At 37.5% G+C, this 25886-nt stretch overlaps 1 protein-coding gene and 1 pseudogene across 1 annotated transcript; both read right to left on the bottom strand.

Annotated features, from left to right (window-relative positions):
• Positions 1 to 4912: 4912 nt before the first annotated feature.
• LOC146164362 (WD repeat-containing protein 7-like) lies at positions 4913 to 24496 on the bottom strand. Its single transcript, XM_083381289.1, has 6 exons — positions 22505 to 24496; positions 19985 to 20500; positions 19253 to 19465; positions 17157 to 17275; positions 7870 to 8140; positions 4913 to 6885 (listed from the first exon to the last, which is right to left on the bottom strand). Exons 1-6 carry the CDS (start codon positions 24467 to 24469, stop codon positions 5785 to 5787), a joined length of 4185 nt encoding a protein of 1394 aa, XP_083237415.1. The 5' UTR covers positions 24470 to 24496; the 3' UTR covers positions 4913 to 5784.
• On the bottom strand, positions 8490 to 11225 carry LOC146164363 (uncharacterized; annotated as a pseudogene).
• Positions 24497 to 25886: the final 1390 nt, after the last annotated feature.

Raw genomic sequence — 25886 nt, 5'->3', positions numbered from 1 at the left:
ATATCCTTGTTTTATGTCGTCACGCTTTGTGGCGTCATCTTTAAAAGTTTCAAGCCTCGTCCCCAATACAAAAAACATTGATCTGCCGCGAGCCCCTGCCAACGCAGCCGTAAAATATTCTTGCGCACCACAAAAATATTCTTGCGCACTACAAAAAATATTTGCGCAGTAGAAAATTTTCTTAGAAGGATCACTGGTAACATGCAAATCACGATCTTGGTAAGTGATAAAACCACAGTATTGTAATCTCATCGAATGTGAGAGGACCCTTCCATTGTGATGCAACACAATAGATGGTAAAATGGAAGGCGGAATTAACAGTTCATATGTAGGCTACTGGACTTTGGTTTATGGCTTATTCTATCATTGTCAAAGATGGCGTCTAGAGTCTAGCATTGTCAAAAACACAACCACGCATTTTCTGACTTGGGCGATTCATCAGCAGATATCACTTAAACGTGTCATAAAGAACCACTGGTCTATACGCAATAAACAGCTTCTATAACTCTAGTAGTGACTGGTGTTGCAACGAGTCTGTTAGGTCGATCATAGTCTATTGCAGGACCTTAAACATTTTGCGCCGCGCTCCCCCTCCTAGACCAAATTTATTGAAACTCTCGCCAACCTATGCATATAATATGTTTCGTATAGTGTTATAGGGCAGGTCTATTTACGTCGCCTTTTGAATGAACATTTACTACCATTTAATAGATTTTAGCGAAGCGCGAACATTATTTGCAATTACTTGAGAATAGGAAAATATAGTTTGGTGGGCATGGCGTAGTGCCCTTCCTGGATCCACCCCTGCTTCTGATATAGTACAATCCATGTATTGTGAAAAGTTTTGTAAAATAAGTACCCCAAAAATGCCAATATGTGTTTTATGACGTCACACTATCGAACACTGTAAAACTGAGTTTCAGACGAATCATTATTATATACCAGGAGCGACTAGGCGTGGCCAATACGCGGCTAGCGAGCCGCATGCGACTCTTTCTTTCTTGTTGCAATTTTGTTTTAGATTGTAAGTCAACTTCGGATATGTCGCCAATTTACTTTGTCACTCACTTTCAGTTTAAAGAATACCTATTATTACTAATTAAATATCATAAGCTGAACATTGCCTAATCAGCGAGAGATATACTTTCGTTTGCTTTCTGTTCAATTTTACGCGTTTCAAACTTTCAATCACTATACCAGTATGTTTTTATACGTAAAAAGTGCGTTTAGTCATTACCAACACATTTGAAAAAGATTTTTGCTTTTCAAACTGTATATATGGCAAAGTAGAGTCACCCTGATTACTGCCATTGCCAAGGAACGAGCGTCAGCCATGATAGTGACCTGCAAAGAGGACTTGTGAAGTGTGTCAATATTTCGGAACAACGGAATATGGCATGCAAAAAAATTAAATAAAAGAAGCGTCTGTAGTTCCCAGGGGGCAGCAAAAGGCTGTGAGTTATTTCGTGTTAAAAAGCATTTTCAGAGATTTGGAGTTTATACTGTATCACCCACCGGAAGTAACTAGTATCTAAATCAGGGGTTCTTCAACTTTTTTTACCGAGGACCCGTTTTTTTTGCTTCGCGTGGACCACGGTACGCAAGAAAATTTCGAAAGAAATAAAGATCTGGCCTTTATATTTGGCATAGCTGTTTCACTTAGATAAATTAAACTTAAATATGCAGATAAATTTAAAATCTACCTAACCTAGTGCAAAGCGAGTTTGCATTTGCTAACGAACTAAACATTTTTAAAGCGCATGTTCAAAGTGAAAAATTATAACACTTTCCAACCCTGCTAAAGGTAGGATAAGCTAGAAAGTTTTAATCGCCTCCTTGAGTAGTCCTGAAATTAGATATGTAACACATTTTAAAACCCTTTAGGAAAACTTTGTCACTGGTTTCTGTGATGTACAACTAAAAAAGTCACAAATTACGTTTCGCGTGACCCATTTAATTCTGAAATAGATTGTTTAAGCTCGGGTTTCCAACCTGGGGGCTATGAGCCGTTTTCAAGGGGGCCAGGAAAAAAAATGAAAATTATTAATTTATCATCATTACCAAGTCTGCTCAACCATAACAAAATAATAAATTAAAAGTTAATAAAAATACTAGTACGGCAATAGGCTACTTCTTGGTCTTGAGTTTACTTTCTTTCGTTTTACTTTTATACTTTTACTTTTATACTTTTTTTATATGTAAATTTGGTAAGGGCTAACCCTGCTAAAAGAAGGGAGTAGGATGAAAATTATCTTATACAAGCAATTAGAACATTATCAGAGCAAAAACAAGCTCAACCATCACATCAACTGAATATGCAATAACTAATAGAATTAATGTATTCTCATGTATATTGTGTGTTGTATTTATGTCATTTTATCATTCTAATAACTACCGGTTGCTGTATTAACCATTTCTTAATTGAAATGACATTTCTTAATTTTTTTAAAAGGTTGAAAAAATTAGGGGGGTGGCATTAATTAAAATTTTTTAGGGGGCCACTGTTTAAAAACGGTTGGGAACCCCTGGTTTAAGCCTTGCTAGTCTCAGACGAGGCTGCAGCATAGTTGTAGATGACTGATTTTTGTGAGTAGGGCCATCTGAAACCTATTTTGAAGTACGGGGGAGTAGTGTTTCGGAAAAATGTGCCAATTAAAAATATCAAAGTGCTTCACTTAATTATCTTAGTAAGTCTAAGTATTTCCACCCAAAAAAACGGCATTTTATTATATCCTTTCTACCATTTGTAAGGTGTGGCTCTGGGCGGTAAACGCGCCAGAAATGTGGCTCTCGCAGACTGTTTAACTGCCCCTGTTAAGGACGAAAGGCATAATCATAGGCTTTAAGAAAATAAAAAGGGCAATATGCCTATGTCATCGGTTCTCATAAGTCAATAGAAAAGAGCGTATATCATCTCTCGAAAAATTTACAATACAGAAATAAACAAATCATCGAAGGTATAACGGCCTTACTCAATTTACAGTTTGTCTAACTCAGGGATGTCCAACAAGCGACACGCGTGCCAAATGCGGCACGCGACCGAATGAAAAATGGCACGCAAGCCCTCCCCCAAAAAACTAAAATTGTTATTTTGCCAATTGCCAAAAAAGCTCAATTTGTTATTCAGCCAATTGTCAGAAAATACTAAGTTTGTTATACAGCCAATTGCCATTGTTTGTTCACAATATAAAACAATCGCGGCAATCACGACAACCAACAATTACTTTTAATCAGGGCTGCCACTCCTTGGGATTTATCCCAAGATCTTGGGATTTCAGCCTAGACCTTGGGATCTGGGGATATTCGTTCCATATCTTGGGAATTTTAATTCATTAGCAGGTTAAAATTACAAATATTATTTATACCTATATTTAAGGACCTATTTCCTAAAAAGAATAAGGAAGTGGCTATTTGCCTGGGTCGTGCTGGTACGCATACACTTATTAGTGATTATGCATGGTGTTAGAGCGAGAAACTTGGTTTGCTTTTTCTATGTATTTACTTATGTGATGTAACAATGCTATTTATTTGCTTGTGTGACGAAACATTTAACTTATTAGCTCGTGTGACGGCCTAAATGCTCCAGGCCCAATCGGCGATAATAAGGGGCAAACCTACGGCCGGATCCGCCCACAAATATAGTTCATCCGGCCCGCCGCCTATTTGACAAACGATAGATATGAGTCAATTTTACATACTTTTCGACTACTTAACCATACGTAAGGGCGAAAAAGTGTCGCGCTTCGCGCGAATCATCTTTGTGCATTCGGTTTGTTTACGCTTTGATGCTCTCTTGTAGAACTGCGCTTCTTTACCATTGTGGCGGTGAAGGCTGACAAGTGCGCCGAGGACAAACGGAAAACGAATTTAAAAATATTAGACATACATTTTTTAACTATTTATAGTATTTTTGGCAATTTTTTTTTGTATAAAAACTTGCAAGAAAAAAAACACCGGTATACCAAAAAGAATTGCGCTCGCCAGGTGCGCCCGGATTGACCATTAAAGTTAGATTACCCATCAAAGTTATCGTGTTTCGAAGTAGGTTTATTACAGTTTACATTAGCAGTATGGATGACGACGTGTGGACTCGAAAAAACAATTTACTGCCTCCTTAAATGTAATAGTGCAAAAAAATCCGTGGCCCGCCTGATTTACAGTTGTTCTCTAACATTTTATGTGGCCCGTAGAGACCTTTCTCAGTTTGGTATTGGCCCGCGACTAGAAAAAGGTTGCCGACACCTGTGTTAGAGGTTCAATACACATAGGTGCGCACCGCTAAGTCCGCCACAGTCTCTTATATTTCATCTTTTTTAATCTTGGGATTTTTTTCCAATTCTTGGGATTTTTAGACAAGAAACCTTGGGATAAATTGAAAATCAGAGTGGCATCCCTGCTTTTAATACAGTAACATTATACTGTGTCGAGGCTAGCATTCACATAACTTATATAGCTTGGTGTGAAGAAACAAAAGTCAGCTCACCGAGAGACACTTTAATGTAGTGATTCGCATTTCTACACGACAGTTTTTTTTTCAAGTTTAAATAAACGTTCTTATTTTTGGTAAAAAAAGCGCTTTTATGATTAAAAAGAATTGGTTCGGTTACGAAACTTTGGCACGGGAAGAAGTTATAAGATAAAAATTGGCACGCCGGCATGTTTGAGTTGGACACCCCTGGTCTAACTTATAGAAACGATAAAAGTTATCGCCCTCTTAAACTATTTTTTTTATATGTACGTGCTAGCAACAGTGGGAACTTTAATGCGCGAATCTATTATGTTTTTACCAGAGGGAGGCGGGGTTAAAAAAAGGGTTAAGAACACTGTACTAAGAGTAAACTAGGCACTGCATATTGAATGGTGTCTTGATTATCTAAAAACTAATTCAGGTTTATAGCAATAAATATTTTCGAATGGTAACTTTAAAATTTAATGTACGTTTAAAAACATCAAAAGGGGGCAATGAACGCCAGTTACACTTCAATGGAAACTCAAGCCCAACAATATTGCACATTACGCAAAAAATGTAACGCCGGGCGTTACACAACATTGATGGTCACTTTATAAATAAAAGTAGTTTTCCACAGCTGTTTTCAAGAAGTAAAATAAGTTAATAACATTATTTAGACAGGTTAAGCCACCGTTAGTACATAGATTTAAAATCAGGGCGATTTCTTACTATAGGAGAATAACTGGTTAATACATAATAATAGGCGGGCTGATAAACAAGTAAATTATCAGCTACGAATTTGTTAAATGAAATCCAGAATGAAACGTCCGTCAAAAGAAAATACGATTCATTGCGTCATTGGTACAAGTCCTATTTAGCAAAACGCTTTTGCAAAAGGCGACCATACGACATCATCAGGGTGTAGACAAGCAATGATGTAAAGAATTGATTAAATTCCAAATTGGGCTACTATTTAGAGCAGCCAGTTCTACAACATATGTTGCAAAACCAAACAATTATTGCTTTTCCATAAGGGGGGGGGGGGGGGGGGGGGTCACAAAACATATTAACTACAACGTTTACATTCACAAATGATCAAGGTTAGTTACATTTAAAAAGTCGACACCAATGCACACAAAGGACAGTCAAAACCACAGACAAGTCTGGTTCCAAACAGAACAATTTGAATAAATTCGTAATTCAAAAAAAATACGCATAAATCAATGAAAATAACATAGATAACTAATGTAGATTACGAAACATCAGAAAGCAAGATTTTATTTCGAAAGTAATAAAATATTTTGCTACGGGAAAAAAGTTGCAAGAAAACCAGTTCAAATGTGAAACCTGTACTCGTTGCCTTCTCCTGTAAGAAGAACAACAACTCTGTTGTTAACCCACACAAGCTTGGCAGCATTTAACTTGGAGTGAACCATCCCTCCGTTGCCGTGTTGGGTCTTAGGTAACATGTTGAGCGGATTAATGCTTTTTACGCATTTTACCTGCGACTGCAACATCCCGAACAGACTTGTAGCGGTATTCCAGAAAGCCAACTTGTTTTCTGCAGCACTGTACACACTCAGGTACTTTCCATCGGGCGAGAAGCACAGCGCCGTTATGCGGGTTGGTCCCCGCTGCACTACCTGGTGCTTACAAGTGCGAATGTCGTAAAGAACGATAGCCCCGTTGCCAGCGGCAACAGCAACTCGCCGAGACCGTCCGTCGTAAGAGATTGTGTGGAACTTTGCCAGGGCAGGCACTGCTTCGAGTAAGCCAAAGGAAGCTCTAAGAACCGAAACGTCAATGCAAAACAAAACAATGTCGACCACTTCCACTAGTACGTTATTGATGTCCGATACCATTTTGTCCGCTAACAAGTCGATAATCCGTAAAATCTCTGGCTTCGCTCTGACAAGGACTGAGGCAGCAAGAAGTGCTTGGTGTTGAGGATTGGCAGCAGCTGCGTTGTGACGTGCAACTTCACGCGCAATAGTCGTGATGAAGGTTAAAGGACGAGCGGTTGCGATAAGAGACAGGGAGTGATGAGCTGTTCGACAAGAGTCCGCCTCTGACGACAATGGTAAGCCGCTTTGAATGCTGACAATATGTTTGGGGTACGTTTCGCAAAGCTCCAGCAGACCTAACAAAACCGCTGTGACTTCCATGTAGGGTTCCCAAACTGTAAAGCCCCGCCCTAGCAGATCAATGGCGGCTCTTCTAATTGGTATATGGGATGGCAGTTTGGCAGTTGACGGTTGCAGTAGAAGGTACACCAACGCTTTGCAAGTGTGTCTAGCAAGCGAATAGTCAGCGATACCAAATCCGTCAGGAACATCGGAGTTGCATCGCTGGTGATGACGAGGCTCTAACTCCTGACCGAATTCAGCACCAATGACGCCAAGAATTACAATGGCGGTAGCGTGACGACGTCGAACCTTAGACAAAGTCAATTTTTGTTTAAATAAACCTCTGAGAAAAATCATTAAAGAAAACAAACTGACTATCATTAAAGACAGACCTCATTAAAAGGATGAATTAAATTTCAGTTTGACAAAGAATTTTATGAAACTTTCAACGGCTTCCCAGCCTTGCACCGCCCCCGGGAGTTGTCACATTGCAAACACTTTATGACGAAGTACATGTAAATACCTCGTTTACAACTGCAAAACACGTTTTTAATAACAGTTTCTGCACACCATTTATTAAGTAGAATATGGGGGCGTGTCAAGCGTTTAAATTAGGCATATTTGGAACAGAATAAAACGAGGTGGGGCGGCCAAGTAAATGAACAATACCGCATTCTGAAAAATGGATTTTAAAGGCGTGAGTGGACCAAACCCATACTTGCTTGTAATCGTAGATATATAAGTTATATATTCTGCTGGAAGAGCAACACTCCGTTATATAGTAAACAACATTTCTGACATGTACCAAAAAATCTAGGTTAGTTAAAATATACCAATTTGGAGTAACACACTGAAATTTTAGGTGACCAGAAATGAATGTTTTAAAAAAAATTAAAGATAAATTGGTACATTTTTTCAGGTATTATTGATTGGTTGGTTTAATAGTGAGGCCTAGGGAAACGCAGCGCAATTAAAAAACGGCCCCGTAGTATACGAGGTCTATTTGTGTGTCCGTAAAAGTTAAGATTAAAAAATGGTGTTTTATATTTTAATCTGGTGTAATTTTTCTTAATGCATTGTTTTCTGGATGTGTAGGATATGACATCCGGTTGATATTTTTTTGGTTGCCTGCTTTCAAAGACACGGCACATGGGGTTTGTGTTATCTGATTTAAAGTTCTGACATTCAAAGTACAAAAAACAATAATTAAAAATTCATAAGACCTGCCATGATCTTAAAAACACGGAAGGACTGAAAAATGGTTAAATATTCATAATCGATGCCCAACCTTACCTCATAAGAGAGCTTAGTGTTGGTAGATGTAGACGTGGCTACGGTCACAAGATCCTCGCTTGTTATGCTCGTTCGGTCACCAACAACATCGGCAGCAATGTGTGACGCAGGCGATTCGAGATTGTGAGGTTCGGCGTTAACTGCAGGGTGGTTTATGTAATCAGGCACATGGCGAGACCAGCATTCCACCACGCGACGGCGCCCGAGGTGGCCCATTTGGCGAAGCTCAGCCAGCATGAGCGCTTGGGCCGCCTCCCGCAGTTCCAAGCACCTTTGTTGGATAACATTAATTGAGTATAAAGACACAGAGTAAAAATCATTCTTGGTATCGAGTGACTTTCGATTTATCGAAACATAGTCGTATTTTATTTGGAGAGTTACAGACGCTGTATTTCCCTATTTTAATGGCATTTACAATTTAACGGCCGTAACATTAAAACTATTAGAAAAATAATGGGTTTGAGACGCCAAGTAGTTAGTGAGAAGACTTTAGTATGATTAATACGTTAAGCTTAAATAACTTATAAGTTAGCTAGGAAATCTAAACACCAACATAACAATTCATATAAATAAAACTTCCACAAACACCCCAGCAAAATAAAAAGAAAACAGTTTCCGATTACCAACAAAACATTTTCAAACAACACAAGACAGTGTAACAACAAAGCACTATATGTTTTACTTGGTCCATTCGCCATAGCGCACTGGCACTTTTCTCTGTCATGCAAAGCGACGAGGCTCCTCAGAACAAGTTCCTGGAAGAGGTGACACTGGATCTAGCGGAGGTACAGGAGACTGTGGAGCTGGCAATTCAATTTCGGTAGAATGTGGTTGCTCTTCAACATCAGAATACTCAACTTGGGGAGGAATAATGTCATTAATTTGCTCAACTCCGGGTGAACCAGGGCAAGGCGCAAAGTCAGATGTTGATACTGTATTTTCTTTTCCATTTGGGTGGCGGATGTGTGCATAAGAAGGATTAGCCTCCAGCAAAGCAAAACTACTGGGTCACACAAAGGTTCTCCTTTTGTTCTCACAAAACGTTAGGACAGTGGTTTCTCAACCTTTTTGTTCTCGCGACCCCTTTTAAGTTTTCAATAACTTGCAAGACCCCCCCCCCCACAATTATAGTGCATAATAAATAAACTTAAGTATATAAAACCACATTTTTAAATTAGCAAAATTCAAATAAGAAGAAAATCTAGACTAGGATTGTTTTAAAATTTGGCTAAAGTGTACTATGCACAACAAACTAAAGTTAAGGTTTGAGCCAGGGTTGCCAGAGATTGACATTTTAGGTTAAATAATATTTAGCATGAACCTAGTGCGAGACTAAAGGCAATCAATGGAGGTAACTGTTCTTGGTGAGAAGCCAAAATTCCTTACAAATTTACAAAACGGTTAGTCGTTAACAGCAGTGCAATAATAAAGCTTTTCGTATATTCTATTTCCCTTTTCCTAAACTGCAACACCAAAATTTGATTACCGGAATTCTGTGGATGTTTTGGAAAAAGCTATGTAAAAAGTTATAATACGGCTGAAAAGTAGAAATACTTTGCCTGTAACCAATTGTAAACCTAGCACAAATTTTTTGTAAGTTGGCTCAAATTTCAATTTGGAACTAAAGCGCCCTATACCAGGACTACACCTGACGCTTTTGTGCTGCACATAATTATTGTAGGAATACGCATCAAAATCGCACAACGCGAACTATTTTTGGATTTACGTTGGTATAAATAAAGTTTGGAGGCCTCGTGAGGCCGTGGTTTTACTTCATCCCACAATGTTTCAAATAAATACGGCCAAATTTTCAAATAAATAAAACAAAGCATGATTCATTAATTGAACAGTATAATCGTGACGTCATAAACACGACTGGTTCACTGCAGCAAAAGCCACACAAAGACAAATGTTAGACTGACAGATGATTTTTCTAAACTGCTTATCTTTTAGGACATATTGCCTGATTCTTATTACTATTTTCTTTTTGAAATGCTACGCAGCGACCCCCCCAGGCAACCCCTTGCGACGCCCTTTGGGGTAGCGACCCCCAGGTTGAGAACCACTGTCTTAGGAGGACAACACCTTTTGAAAGCAACCATGAGGGCAAACAAGTTCCTGCCATGGCCCTTCTAGGAAAACTGAACAATCGCTCATGCGGCGTTTCATTAGTTGCTAGTCATAGCAAAGATCTAATTGAGTGCAGCGTTTTTGGCAATACTTCTTCCCATCGGTCCATGGACAATGAGCGTTCATGCAATAATAATTTTATGGTACGCCAAATAGTTTGGTTTGTTCTTTCACATTATCCATTACCTTGTTGAATGATATGGCGATGATTTGCTTGTAGCTATACCTTGAGATGTTAGAAAGTCCTTTGTCTCTCTACTTATAAAAGATGTACGTTGATCATTATGAACATAACCAGGGAAGCCAAAAATACAAAAAAGATGACAGACAATCAATAACAGTAGAGGATGCTGTGTTTCGACAAGGAAACAAAAAAGGGATATCGACTGAATTCATCTACGATTACAAGCAAGTATGGGTTTGGTCCACTCACGCCTTTAAAATCCATACATAATCTATCCCATGGCCTGATTGCTTTAACAAGTGTTTGTGGTTTAGGGTGATAAAAGCGAGGCTTGACCTCAGCACAGGTCTGGCACGATTTGCCCATCTGCTTCCCTTCTTCACTTGGATATGGTAAATTTTGACTTTTAACAAAATGATATAGTCGAGCAAACCAGGGTGCCCTAATCCTCTGTGAAGATCACATAATTTATTTGGTGAACGCAGCAAAGTTAAACTCGAGAAAGCATATCAGACGCAACATTTTCAGTCCCTGGCTTGCGACGGATATCATAATGAAATTGACTTAACTCTAGTCGCCATGAGAGAATCTTAGTAGTCTTAATCTTGCCCCGGTTTTTCTGATCAAGCATAAATGAGACAGACTTCTGGTCTGTAACAAGAGAAGAAGAATACCCTTTTAGGAAATGGGTCCACTTTCTAACGCCTTGATAATTGCAGTTGCCTCCTTTTCCACAGCAGGATAATTTCGTTCACAGATATTTAGTGTCCTGATCATAAAAGCTACTGGGCGGCCACCTTGGAAAAGTATGGCGGCTATTGCATAATCAGATGAAAAATCAGATGCATCTGTTTCAACCTCAAAGGGGCTCCATCACGAATTGCACCTAGACTAGCTTTGGTAAGCTCAGTTTTTAAATCATAGAAAGACTGAAGTGCGTCCTTACAGGGGAAGTTTTTTTGATTGTAGGAATGGCCTGGCAGCTTTCATTGAAAAGTTTTCTATCCAACGAGCATAATATTCGAACATACCTGTTATGCATTTTAGTTCTTTAGGTGTTTCTCAGGGTGATAATTCAAGAAGTGGCTGCAAGCGCTGAGGATCAGGACGAATTTCTCCATTTGAGATTCGGTACCGTAAACAAATCTAAAATGGTACACCTGAACTTGGATTTTTCTTCATTCAACGTTGGGTTACACTTAGTAGCTGCTTCAAGTAATTTTCTTAGGATTCCATCATGTTCTTGAATAGTAGCACCTGTTACAGTAATGTCATCAAGGTAGGCATACACCTTAGACAAGCTATTTTTCGCAATGAATTCATCAATAGCTTGCTGAAATGCTAAAACTCCACTTGTCACGCCAAAAGGAAGACGTTTATATTGGTATAAGGAACCATTTAATAAAAGCTTGAGAAGCGCACCGCTCCGAACAAAAATCAGTCAGCAAGGTGTAAAACTTTAATACAAATATGCATTTCGCCTATAAATGGCATCATCAGTTTGTCTGTACAAATAAATAGTAAAAAATTAAAATATTAAAATATAAATGTAAAATAAATACATCCAAGATGAACAAAGACAAAGACAGTCTGCGTATAAACCCCAACCACTACTGTAAAACAAAAGCAAAAGGAGCATGCGATACGTGTAGCGGCCACAGAAAGCCACTGATAAAAACACGGCCCAGAGGGAAGCGGTATGAGAATCAGTGATGTAGCAAAACACGGTAGATAAGAAAAGGTGGAAAGGCAAAAACAAACCTAAAACCACAGTTAGACAAGAAAACGGATATGACTCACATTCCGAAATGGAACGGCACAACGCAAAACCGAAAACACAAATCCGCAAAGATATATATAAAAAGGCCAAGGTGAGGAATTTGGGACCCAAGGTAAAACGGGAGTATTATCGCAAAAACAACTTATCGCCTGAACTCACTAGTAATCTTAACAGTTTGAAAAACGCAGTTCGCAGAAGGGAAATTGTGATTTGTCGATCTGATAAAGACGGTAAAATTATCATTGCCTCTCACATGGATTACGACAGCATAATGAAACGGGAATTACGTATGTTTGAACAATTAACCATGGACATGCAAAAAAGTGAACAATTCGTTAAAAAAAACAAATGTACCTGCGATAGTTTTGTCAAAAAGCTGTATCGCCTGGAGGTAATTTCTGAAACCCTGCTCTACCACACTGCAGGCATTAAGTTAAAGGGTTGTCGATTTTACAAAGTTCCCGGGTTATCGTCCAAACATTTCAGCAATGAAAACTATGCGTATGCTTACTCTTTGTTTAAGACGCACAAGCTTATGCCGGAGCAATTGACATCTTGCCAATTAACGGATATCCCTACCCGCCTGCTTCAGTCTGCTGGAAACACCTACTGCTCCCGTTATACAGCATTAATTGAAAATATCCTGAAGCCAATCAGTGTAGCATACTGCCGGAATATACTCAATGAATATTGCCAAGACAGTAAGCACTACATCACTGAGCTAATCAATTGGAAGAACGGCATAGCAAAAGAAAGTCTAAAGGCGGAGGATATCTACATTGTGGCAGCAGATGTGGTAGCGCTTTATCCTAGCGTTAGCAGACAGCTCATAAGGCGTTCCCTAGCCCGCGCGTTAGAGCTACACTCCGGGTTAAACCCTGTGGGCTGTAAATGTCTCCTGGATTTTACACTGTTCACGATGGACAATGTTATTGTCCAGTATGACGGGAGTTTTTATCGTCAGAAAGAGGGTATTATAACAGGCGACAATTATTCCGTCTCAATAGCCAACATTGCCATGCACTTCATCGTTGAATCGATCGCAGACACGTTAGGCACGGCTCAAATCTTCAAGCGTTTTATTGATGATATCATTTTCATATCCATCGGGGTCAATACCACGCAAAGAATTAGATCTGCGCTTTTGTCGGCATTCTCCAACGAGGGACTGCAATTAACATTTCGGGTTTTTTGTTCGGATTACCCTAAATACGACGTTGAATTTCTCGATGTGCTTCACGCTCACTCTAAGACGGCTTCACTAGGATTCACAACTCGGGACAACGTTAAGATCACAGCAAAAAATAGATGTTTTTTGCATGGCTCCTCTTACCATCCATTGCATATTTACAAATCTATTGTGTTGGGTGAAGCAGGCCGCCTCAGGAGGCTTAATGAATCCGATGAGGACTACCACCGAAGTCTGGAGCAACTGAAGATGAAATGCAGGAAGTCCTGTTTTCCCGCTGGCCTCACGGATTACAACCTTAATGAGGCTAAATCGTGGACCGAGAGACTCCGACACAATAAAGAAAAGACGAAAGACTGTGTTGTCGCATGGGCTACTCCATTCGCTCATCTACTCAGGCTCTCAAACAAAGAAAAGGCGCTTCAACCACGAGTTAAAATAGTATACAAAAGGCCTCATACACTCGGTAACCTTCTTACTAACTACCGACAACTTGCGCACACCTTTGGCAATGCAGTCGGTTTGTCAACGCCGTGCAGCAAATGCGCACTCTGCGGTCACCATGGGGGACACAAAGGGATGTTTGGTGAATCGAGTAAACTTTAGGCTGCAGGTAAGACCATAGAGCTCCGGCAAAGCCTTAATTGTAGAAACCACGGAATTTACGTGGCAACGTGCAACATCTGCTCTGCCCAGTACGTCGGTCAAACCAAGAACAGGTTTTCTGTTAGGTGGAACGCACACCGAACGACCTGGAATCATTTAACTCAGCAACAACAAACGACAACGCAGCGCTGCTTCACCACTACGCAACCTACCATGGCGAGAAGTTAAAGAAACATCTGCATATTGCCGAATGTTTTACGGTCATTTTCGTTGAAGAGCCAGACACCAGCAAGCTCGATGAATGTGAGGCTAAATGGCTCAAACTCACCAGAGCCTCAATTAACATTCAAAAAATGATATTGCCCCAAATTCGGTAGCCTTTTTATATATAATTTTTATATATATCTTTGCGGATTTGTGTTTTCGGTTTTGCGTTGTGCCGTTCCATTTCGGAATGTGAGTCATATCCGTTTTCTTGTCTAACTGTGGTTTTAGGTTTGTTTTTGCCTTTCCACCTTTTCTTATCTACCGTGTTTTGCTACGTCACTGATTCTCATACCGCTTCCCTCTGGGCCGTGTTTTTATCAGTGGCTTTCTGTGGCTGCTACACGTATCGCATGCTCCTTTTGCTTTTGTTTTACAGTAGTGGTTGGGGTTTATACGCAGACTGTCTTTGTCTTTGTTCATCTTGGATGTATTTATTTTACATTTATATTTTAATATTTTAATTATTTACTATTTATTTGTACAGACAAACTGATGATGCCATTTATAGGCGAAATGCATATTTGTATTAAAGTTTTACACCTTGCTGACTGATTTTTGTTCGGAGCGGTGCGCTTCTCAAGCTTTTATTAATAAATTTTAGAACTTTTATCGTCGGCATTATGTGTTCTGTTGGAGGGCCAGATTCTGTTGTTAATACACATACAAAGGAACCATTTGCTTCAAAAGCAGTGTATAAACGTTCATCTTTCTTAATTGGAATCTGATGGTATGCTGATCTTAAGTCTAGAGAACTAAAATACTTGTCTTGTGCAATTTTATTCACAAGATGTTCAATATTTGGTAATGGATATGCATCAAGATGGGTATACTGATTGATTGTGGTCGAGTAATCAATCACCATTCTTTTCTTGGTGCCATGTGAAACAACCAATACTTGAGCTCTCCAAGGTGACGGTGCTGGTTCTATTATATCTGCCTCCAGCAGTCTCTGTACTTCCGCCTTGATAAATTTTTGGTCATCCTTGCTGTACTGGCGGGATCTAGATGCTATGGGTTTGCACTCTGGGCTAAGGAACTCAAACGAGAGAGATGGCTGTAATTTTGCAGCAGCAACAGCTAAGAGACCATCAGGTTTTTGAAAATTAACTTGCAAAGCAGCCTCTTGTCCTCTCATAAGAAAGGCTACCTTAGAATGCATCGTAAAAAATTCCTGGCCAAGAATGACATCTGCACATATCTCATCCAGAATACTAAATTCTACATTGAGATATAGCTGACCTAGAACAACAATGTTAGCCACAGCTTTTCCATGTGTTTTTACAGATAATTTATAAGAAGCCATAGATATTACATATGAAGCTGCAATAAGCCTAAGTCCCAGATTATCACATATCCTTTTGTTTACAAAATTCTCTGAAGCTCCATAGTCAATTGATGCTTTTACTGATTTGTTTTTAAGAGAAGCTTCAACTACAGCTGGGCCCAGAAATGATGGGGGCCCCTGCAACAAGTGACAATTAGCAGGGCCTATTACCAGTAGAAATTTCTTTTCTGGGATTATCACAATGTACAGAATAAGCAGTAGAAGTTGAACTTTTAGTTCTATCAGCACTTTGGGATAAACTTCTAATTTGACAGACTCTAGAAAAATGTCCTGTCTTACCGCAATTAAAGCATGTGGCTTCACGTGCAGGACAATTTGACCGACTAGTGTGTAATCCTTCACCAAAAAATAACAATTTTTTTTCGGTTTTAAAGGCCTTGCAAGAGCTAGAGGGGAATCTTCAGGACATACATGAATATCAGTACTCAAATTATTACTTTCTGACACAGCTGCTGCAAAAGGTGAAATGGCCTGACGCATAGAGTGAGCTTGGCGTTGAGCCCTATCTCAGCTATCAGCAAGTTCATAAGCCCTTTCTAGATTCAATTCTTCCGTTTCCAATAATTGTTGCCTAATTGTAGACGGGGAGAGTCAATTTATAAAAGAATCTCTAGTTAATTCATCTCTGTATTGTTTGGCGGATACAGCAACAAACTGGCAATCCTTAGCAAGTCCTTTTAATGCTTGCCGGTACTCAGAAATAGATTGTTCAGGTTTCTGGTGTCTAGTGAAGAGAAGGAAGGTGCAGGGCGTAAACATTATTTTTCTTTATAAAATAAACAATTTTTAAAGTTTGAACGACGTCATCAAATGTCTCTGCTTCTTCTACATATGGGTAAACAACAGGGGACAAGCATGCAATTATTATCCTCTTCTTGTTTATGGCAGTGTCGTCAGCTGCCTGTCCTTCACTAAGGAAATCAATAAAATCAGTCACAGTTCTTAATCAGAATGTAAAGACACGGGCGGCATCAGGAGCTTCTGGCTCAACCGAGAGTTCCTTTGGCCGCAGCAACTGTTTCTCCAACTTTAGGTTATTAAATTGACAAGACTTTAGCTTTAATAATATATAAGTTAGCTACACATAGAAAATCTAAACACCAACATAACAATTCATATAAACAAAACTTCCACAGTTAGATGACCGCTTATAATTCTACTTACAAAATTATTTTTTAACCAAAAAATAAATTGACATTGGTCTGCAGAAGTATTTTGTTAGTGTGGTATGGTAGTCTATGTAATCCGTATGTTTGCAATAAAAACCCATAATTATTTTATATTTTAAAGTGTATATGTAGGCCAGCCTAATTATCGACTACAATAAAAAATTGTGGTATAAATAAATATAACATTGGCTCTCAGTTGCACTTGGTTAAGTTATATATTTGTGATACAGCCCTTCAGACGTCATCCTGACCAACGTTATCAGTATTGAACAGAGGAATATGGTATAATGTTCTCATGTTGCTTAACTGTTGATTATATATAACTCAATTGGTTAAATCTCACCACAGTCTAAATTTTAAAGAAAAATTATCACATAGAAAAACTTGCAAAAAATCACTACACACATTTAAACAAAAAATGACTACACACATTTAAACAAAAATCTACACACATTTAAACAAAGGATGATATTTCCAAAGATAAAGTATTGCTTTACACAAAAAAGTCAAACGTTTTACCATAAAATCCTTGGAGTAAAAAAAGTATACATGTTTAGCACAAACAAAAGTGACAAAATGATAAAAATTTAAACTGAATAACTTTTTTAATACTTTACCTGTCCTGCCACCTTCTTGCCAACAGTTCTAACTTTGGTGGTTTATACTGCTGACCTTCCATCTTTTCTGGGAGAAGAACACAATGAAGAGTTGCAAGCAGCGACCAGCCTTGTTTTGCCTAAAATTTATTTATAAGTTTTAACTATCTTTTTGTATTTTTGGAAGGGTGGGGGAGGAGGAGTTAACATTCACTTTGGTAATGGTTGAATGTGTCAGGGCTTTTCCTGTGGATAAAATAACAACATAATTTGGAGGTATCAAAATATTATGTGTTATACAATCATTGTCACAATAAATGTTATATAGTTAGTAGGGATGCTCAAAGTAGAATATCGAATCCTTGGATTCGAATCCAGATGGGATTCGAATCCAATTCTGCCATTTATTTCGGGTAATTGGAACCGATATAATTTAATGTTTTACCGCGGATTGTTGCGTCTAATTGCACAAACGCGTGTGGTAAGTTGGCCTGTCGCCGCGGCGACCAATTTATAGTGCTTGCTTTAAATGTAACCTCGTAGTGCAGTGTCAGCGTTTTTTCGGGCGACCAATTACCGCATCTCGCGATAACTTTTGTCTAATAATTAAGTGTCAATCAAGCGTTATTGGGCGAGCGGCTAACGTGTAATGTCAGGTGTGGAGTTCGCAATTTCCCTAAATGCGTTAAGTTGCAAAAGTAACATAGGGTTGCAAAACGTGCTGGCTGTCCACAAAATGCGCTATGGGGTTACTTCAGGTCAACTTTAGGCCAATATTCAGGGAAGTTATGCAGTTATGCACAACGTAATTGTCAAGAATTCGTTATGTCAATAATAACTTTGTATTCTTTGCAGTACATCATTTGACTGCATAACAGATCATGTTAGTCAAAAAAGAAGCAATAAGACTTAACAATGCTTTCAAAATCAGGACCGAATTGCTTAAGACTTCTGTGTGGAGTGTTGCATTTTCTCACTATTGGCAAAAATATAAGTTTTGGACACAACCTGGACAGTTGACATATTACAGTTTACAGAACGGCTTCAGATGACAGTTGTTAAGAATGTTAAACATATGAGAGAGTTTTTAATTATAATGTACACATGTTAGAAAATTGTTTGGGCGATTTATTGCTGTGATTGTCCCTTCCCCAAACAAAATCGAGGTTAAATAATTTAATAAAAATATACTAGGATTCGCTATTCTGGATTCGTTATTCTAGATTCGAAACCTATTATTCTAGAATACCTTGGGATTCTACTTTGAACATCCCTAATAGTTAGTCATTTCTAAGCTGGTCTCATCTTAAGTTGACACTCTTTCACCGTGCATAGCTTTGCTATTACTTTGTCGCCCCACACTTTTGCTATTCTTAAAGTAGTAATGACGTCCCGAAAAAGTTTTCACCTACATTTTACGCACCAGTATGTTATTGTATATTTAATCATCAGATGTAATAAAGCTGCTGTGTTGAGATTTAGACTTACGTTTTAAGCAAAAAGTTGGAATTTTATTATGGATAAATGACTGGATTTATATTAGTATTGAAAAAAACTCAAAAGACAAAAGTAAAAGCAAATATGACGAAACAGTTTTGCATCACAGGTTTACTTGTAATGACAATGATGGAACGGATAAACCTCTTTGTTTTTTTGTAATTAAACTTTGGCTGCGGAAAACATGAAACGCTCCAAATTAAAACAGTATTTTTATACCAGGCATGTGCAGTTGTGCATTATTCTGACAAAACAAAGGAGTGTTTTAAAAGACTTCTGTGAGGTCTTCCACAAAGCAAACACACTTTACAGAAAAATATTTGCTTTAAATGAAAAATATGCATGTGTATTTAAAAGTTAGTTATTTTATAGCCAAATTTAATAAGGTTTTTTATAATGGCGAACTCTCTTTAGACTTCAACAAAATCTCCTTTTCAACATAATGTTGGAAAAAGTAACGGAAAAATTATGGTAAAAAAATTAGAAACAATTACACTGTCTGCAGACAAATAGCTGAAATTGTTATAAACTTTAACTTAACAAAAATTAAATCAATATATCATAAGGTGAAAAATGGTACACATGTTAGTTTAACCTAGTTATGACAAAGAATGAATAACCTGCGATTGATCAACAGAATCTGGGTTTTCCTTGTAAATATCTTCAGATGTGGAATCGGTTTGCTCCAAGTGGTAGGTCGACAATCGTTTTGTTGTTCGTTTAAAGCAGGCATCTTGCAGTTCCATGACAGTGTTAGCAATGGAAATAATTGACATCAAAAGTAGAGTTGTATGGGTGCTAGACATTTGCCAAGGACCACCACTTGGAATTTCCTTTAAAAAGTAAACTGTTGAGTTTTTTTAAAGATAAGTTGCAAAATGTGGAACCGTACATGGAACCGAGGAAAATGCGCTGCTGATAGTCTAAACATGGTTCTATCAAAATCAATTACACATACTTCACCGTCTTGGTTTATTTTTTTGCCTGAAGTTAACAATTGCATACTAAGCGATTACAACGGACAGGTTTGCTTTGTGTCGTAAAAAATCGATTTTGCTGGACGTTAACTGGTTGAGTGGGTGTGTCTGATTATTTTTTATGACATCATTACAAATCACTATTTTTTGCTGTCATACCAGTCACTAGTTTATGACATCATTATTCATTAACGATAGATGGAAAATAGGGGAATTTCCTAAATTAAAAATTCGGGCCCTCCCATTTTGATTTTCTGGATACACCCTGTCTGGACTGGAGATCAAATTTATAACACTTCTATGAAAAAGTGCCCGAAATTGCTTAGCAAGAACAGTAATAATTGTTAATAATTGTATGAACCAAATTGCTCTCACCTCTTTTGTTTGATTTCTAGGAAGTTGTAGCGCCATGTGACCATCTTGGGAAAGAAGTCCAAAGCATATTGGAGCTTTGGGTTTCATCAGACCAAGTGTTTCATGACACAAACGGTCTAGTTTGGCATCTAAACCCCAGCCATGGACACAAGACACAATGACCTGTGCAACATCTTTTGCTGTATCAATATCTAGTAAAGTGGCCGCCTTTTTACCTTTTTTTGACATTGAAACTCGTATTTCTGATTTAATTCGTGTATCAGAGGTTTCAAGAAACTGATTTCGAACTTGTTGCAATAAATTGTTTAAAACTTTACGTCCTGACGTAGTATGACCTTGTGATCCATCATTTTCATTTGCACCAAGGGGTTTTCTGTTTGGCTTAGACGAATGTTCCATAAGAAGGCGCGCTATCAATGCTTCAGTATTTATGAAAACAATATGGGAATCATAGTCATGTACAGGACAGGCCTTCAGTGGAGCCACAATCATTGCATGATAGGACTTGTTTACAATCTAGAAAAAAATGGATTTCAATCTTTTTTTTAAGTTAAAATTTAAAATTCCAGTTATGGTAATTTTGTAGAACCTTAGAAATAAGGGTCAATATTAAAGTTAGATATATACTTGGTTAAAATAACTTTAATCAAGTTACAAAATAAAACTGATTTGTTGCTTTTTTAGAGGTGCAAGTATGCAAATTAAATTCTTTCTTTTTTTCTCCATTAATTCAAGTCAAATTGATAACCAGGCTGGCAGAATCTTGCCAGCCTTCAAGCATTTTTGGCGTAAATTCTTCGGTTTTTTCGTCATGCCCCAAAACTTAAATTATGTGTTCTTCACAGGAATGTATCAAGGTTGCCATATTTAGGCGATAAACAAGACTATTAAGAAGTAAATGGATTAGCAAAAAGTTTCGCTGAAGGCGCACAATTTTTTGTGACATAAAGAATGGGGTATGCTAAAGTACAGTCTGGGGGACTGGGGTTGAACATGTCTGCTTTTCTTACTCTAGCACTGTTACATAGATAAGATGTTTTTTTTGAGCAATCTCATGTGCACACATGCAGCTCAAAATCAAATTGAAAAGCGAGAAAAAACTTCTTAAAATTGGGAGAAAATTTGTATTTTTTGAACTGGGGGAAATTTTTATAAAAAAAGGTGTAATATTATAATCCAAGTTAATAGAAATTGTTTGCCGAAATTAGAGTCACACAGTGAAGTGCAACATGCCATAGTACCTTTTGGCTGAATAGATATGCTTCAGAGAGTGAGACACAACAATGGTTAAATGAGGGTAACGTTCGAGCGAAGCGCGAAAATGTTTTGAGTTTACGTAATTAAAACAGCCAAAAATATAGTATAGGCCTTAGATGGAACAGCATGGCCTGGTACATCCTTGATATGCCCATGTGAATGTCATACCTGTTTATTTAACAGGAATGGCGACTATCATGATTGCTTTTTTAACTCAAGAAAGAAGTACTTGCCAAATCAAGTAAAACTGCAAATACACAACAGTTCTATCAAAACTTCGCACTTTTTAAACTAATAATCAATCTATATGTTAAACATTGGATTTTCCCTGCTAAACAACGTGCTTCGTACTTTTTTCAGAATAGTCCTGCCAATGTTAGTGCATAATGTTCCAACATATTCATCATTTTAAAAATATATTGGATTGAATATGTGTAAAACGTGCACAAGTTTTTTTGCAAATCAATCTTTCAAAGAAAAAAATAAATAAATGATAGAAAAAAATTAAAAAAAAAACAATTTCTTCGGTTTTAGGTCTGATTCTTCGGCCGACATAGTCGCCAAGTCGCCAGCTTTCTGCCATACTGGAGGATAACTGACAAAGTACTTCACCCAATACCCATAGATCACCATTTTGTTTTCACTGGATGCTTACTTTAGTGTTTTAGATTATATGTTTGTTGCTTGCTAATCAAAATGTCGCTCAGCATCAAATGAGTTTGGCATTCCTAGTAACTTTATTTTTTGAAACCAAACAAAGATAAACCGTTTTTCTTTAATAGTAGGCCGATTAGACCCATCTTAAATGGGAAAAATCCTAGTTCAGACCTTGATTAACAGTTTTTATAATTAAATAATTAAAATTACACGTTTTAACAAAATAATCAGTTAAAATTTAATATGGCCCGCAGAGACCTTTCTGAGTTTGGGTCAGGCCCGAAAAGGTGACCAACACCTACAATAAACCAAACTCTATCTTTAATCAGTCAGTCATGGTTATGCTTTTTTATATATATATATATAATTAACAAACAAATCATAGTGTATTTGTTTAATTTATAAAAAACATTCTTTGTTTTTGAGGATATTCTATATATATAATATTTTTATACTAAACTGGGCAAGATATAAATAGTAAAGAAAGACCCCCTAAAAATACAAAAATATTTAATTAGGAAATACTGTCTTTAATGTTTAAAAGTAACACACACATACATATGTATATAAATAAACGTATTAATATATATCATATTACTATTTTACCTGGTCATTTTCAATGACATCAGGATTTGTTTCGTGTAGTCCTTCAATAAGCGTCCGTAGGCCCTGCTGAGCAACTGCTTTGAAAGCACTAATGCTGCGGGATTTAATAGCATGTGACAGATTTACAGTGCCTTGCATTAGAGCATCAACTCTGGCGTTTTCAAGTTCATCACAGGCAACCAAAATATCATTAGCAACAGATCCACTTTCATAGCGATCCAAGTGGCCTGTTTCCATTTGCCAAACAAAGACAGTAGAATTAGCGCAAGATATAATAAGAAAATCATCTTCAGGGCGCCATCTTATTGCAATGATAGGAGATGGATGCCTTGAAGCCAAAAGTATGCACTTTCTATCCCTTAAACTAAGCAAAGCAACAGAGTTGTCACTTCCAACAGAGCAAACAGCTTGCTTAACTCTCTGATTGCAGCCACTAGGTGGCACAATTAACTGTGAAATCTCACCACCATTAACATGAAAGGAATGCAAAACAGTTCCATTAACAATATCCCATAAAACGACAGAAAAGTCAGCAGAACCAGATACCATACATTCTGCACTGTATCTATCAGGTGCCTCCTGATATGGGTAAAGTAAGCAAGTTATGCGATCTCTATGGCCTCTTAATGTCCTATGTGGAGGCCATCCTTTTCTGTTACACATTTCATCTTGAAGCAAATGTGACTTACAAGCCTGTGCAGCGGGGAAAATAACAATAGACCCATCTTCTCGCCCACAACAAACATAACAATATTGAACTATAAATAAAGTTGCAGTTATGCTTAAAGGATGTTTCGGATCATGACTTAGTTGGTCTATGATTCCAGTTGGCTTATGTTCCAAACTTTCCCAAAGCTTAACAAGACTATATTGTTTTACTGATTGGGCTTGAAAGGAATCTTTGGACAACTCACAAAATGCAACATTTCCATGATGGTTTCCAATTGCAAGACTTACTTTTTTATTGGAAATAGACTGATAAAAAGTAATGGCAGGAGGCAACAAAAATTGGTCTGTTTTTAGAAGTGAAATGGTTTGAACAAGTTCAGATTCTAAAGAACGGTTCAGTTTTAAACTAGAACGAAACAGTTCTTGATTGGAAGCACTGAATGGCAATTTGTATATTAGAACCTCACCAGTTCTAGTCCACACAGCAACATTCTCACTTGACAAAAAGTCACCACCAACCCACTGCATACCCAACTTTGAAGATACACTTATCAGAGAGGAATAGTCACCAATATCGCTAACATGCCAGGAGTTTACACAGACAATTAAAAGAAGTCTGCTGTTGGTATTAAAAACTTTAATAGATTGAGCTGAAAGGTGGTTTAGTTGCTTGGATTCTTCTTCAAACAGAATTTGTTGTGAACAAGATTTGTGTATCTTCCACACTTTAACCATTCCAGTTATTGACAGGCCAATCACATTGCATGGCTCGGAAGATTTTGTGCAAGGAACAATACAAGCACAAGCTAACCAATCAGGAAAAATCCGTGATGACAAGGATAAAAGTACCACCAGTGTAGAAGCACTTAAAATTAAAATTTCAGAGTATTGACCATAGCACAGAATGCTTTCCTGCGGCTGATTACCCAAAACGAAATTATACCCATGTATGGAAACTGGGCTTCCAGGTAAATTGCCTTTTTCTAGTAGTCTGCCATCTACTAACTCCCACAAGCAAAGTTCACCACTTTCAGAGGCACTTACAACATGTTTTTTCTTCCAAGGAATAGCACTATCTGTCGGGATAACAGTTAGACTTACAACACAGCTAGTGTGACCAAACAATATAGACTTGGGTGTGATTTGATCAGTACTGTTCTGCCATATACACAACTGGCCATCACGACAACCAGTAACAATGTATTCCAAATCTGGTGTGATGACTATACAGCTCACTCTGTGAGTAGGAGGTTTGCTACCCCACAACACAACTGGCACAATAAGACTATTTGACATTTTACATGAATAGTCAAGTTTTATGTAACTAGCTGAAAATTAAAGTTTTAAATAATTAAGTTTTGCATTGTATTGTGGTTCAAATTTCACCAATTAGCTATCATGTTTTTTTTTTGCAATTTTAATGAGTTAGCTATCCAACAAATTTTTTTGACAATAACAATGGTGAAAAATTACAATACCATGTAAGCATTATAAACAGTTTAGAACAGGGGCGTGCAACTGTTTATCGCTACGGGCTATAATGTATAGTTATGATGGTGCTGCGGGCTAGACAACACATACATTTTTTGAACAATTTTTTTATTGAAAAACCGTGAAATATTAATATATATATATTCAAAACACTGCACCCATAAAGTAAGATCATGTTACTGAACTGAATCACAGGGTTGTCAGATGGCAAAAATAAAAAAGCCAAATCTACTACAAACTCTAACAAGCCTATGTTTTTCGTTAAATATATAAAAAAAATGCAATAAATGGCCATGCTTGTACATTGAATTTCTCTTTCTGTGGCAATTTTTCTCAATTTTTTTTTCTTTTTTTGTAAAATTTTTCTCTTTTTATGTTAGTTTGATCTGTTCTTAACACAACACTCATGAAATTTTAAATAAAATAAAAAGCATAAAAAAGCCAAATTTCATTTTGATTTTTTTAACTGGCATCCCTGCTGAATGATTACCAGCAGAACAAGGCAGTTTTACTACAATGCACCACAGCTAAACGAGGCTAAAGTTTGCGCAAAGCTCGAAAGTGTTTTGCGTTTACGTAATTAAAACAGCCAAAAATATACTTCAAGCCTTAGATGGAACAGCTTGGCCTAGTACATCCTCGTTATGGCTATGCGAATGTCATACCTGTCTATTTAACAGGAATGGCGACTATCATGATTGCTTTTTTAACTCAATAAAGAAGTATTTGCCAAATCAAGTAAAACTGCAAATACACAACAGTTCTATCGAAATTTAGTACTTTTTAAACTAATAAACAATCTATATGACAAACTCTGGCTTTTCCCTGCTAAACAATTGATGTGCTTCGTACTTTTTTCAGAATGGCACAAAAAATTATTTCCTGCCAATTTTAGTGCATAATGTTACTACATATTCAGCATTTAAAAAAATTGGATTGAATATGTGTAGAACAAGCACACGTTTGTTTGGAAAATCAATCAATCAAAAATTAAATAATTTTTTTTTTTTTTTGGAGCAATTTCTTCGGTTTTCTGTCCGATTTTTCGGCCGACATAGTCGCCAAGTCACCAGCTTTCTGCCATACTGCAATGCACACTATGACGCAATAATAGAGGTTGGGTCAGTGTGACGCAATATTAGTTGAAAAATGCCAATTATTCCGTTCAAATAACTTCTTAAACAGTGAAAACTGAAAAGTATTACAACGAATGGGCTACTTG

The sequence above is a fragment of the Ascidiella aspersa genome, chromosome 2 (assembly GCF_963924565.1).
Source record: "Ascidiella aspersa chromosome 2, kaAscAspe10.2, whole genome shotgun sequence".
Taxonomy (NCBI): domain Eukaryota; kingdom Metazoa; phylum Chordata; class Ascidiacea; order Phlebobranchia; family Ascidiidae; genus Ascidiella; species Ascidiella aspersa.
This window is presented reverse-complemented; position numbering and strand designations above follow the sequence as displayed.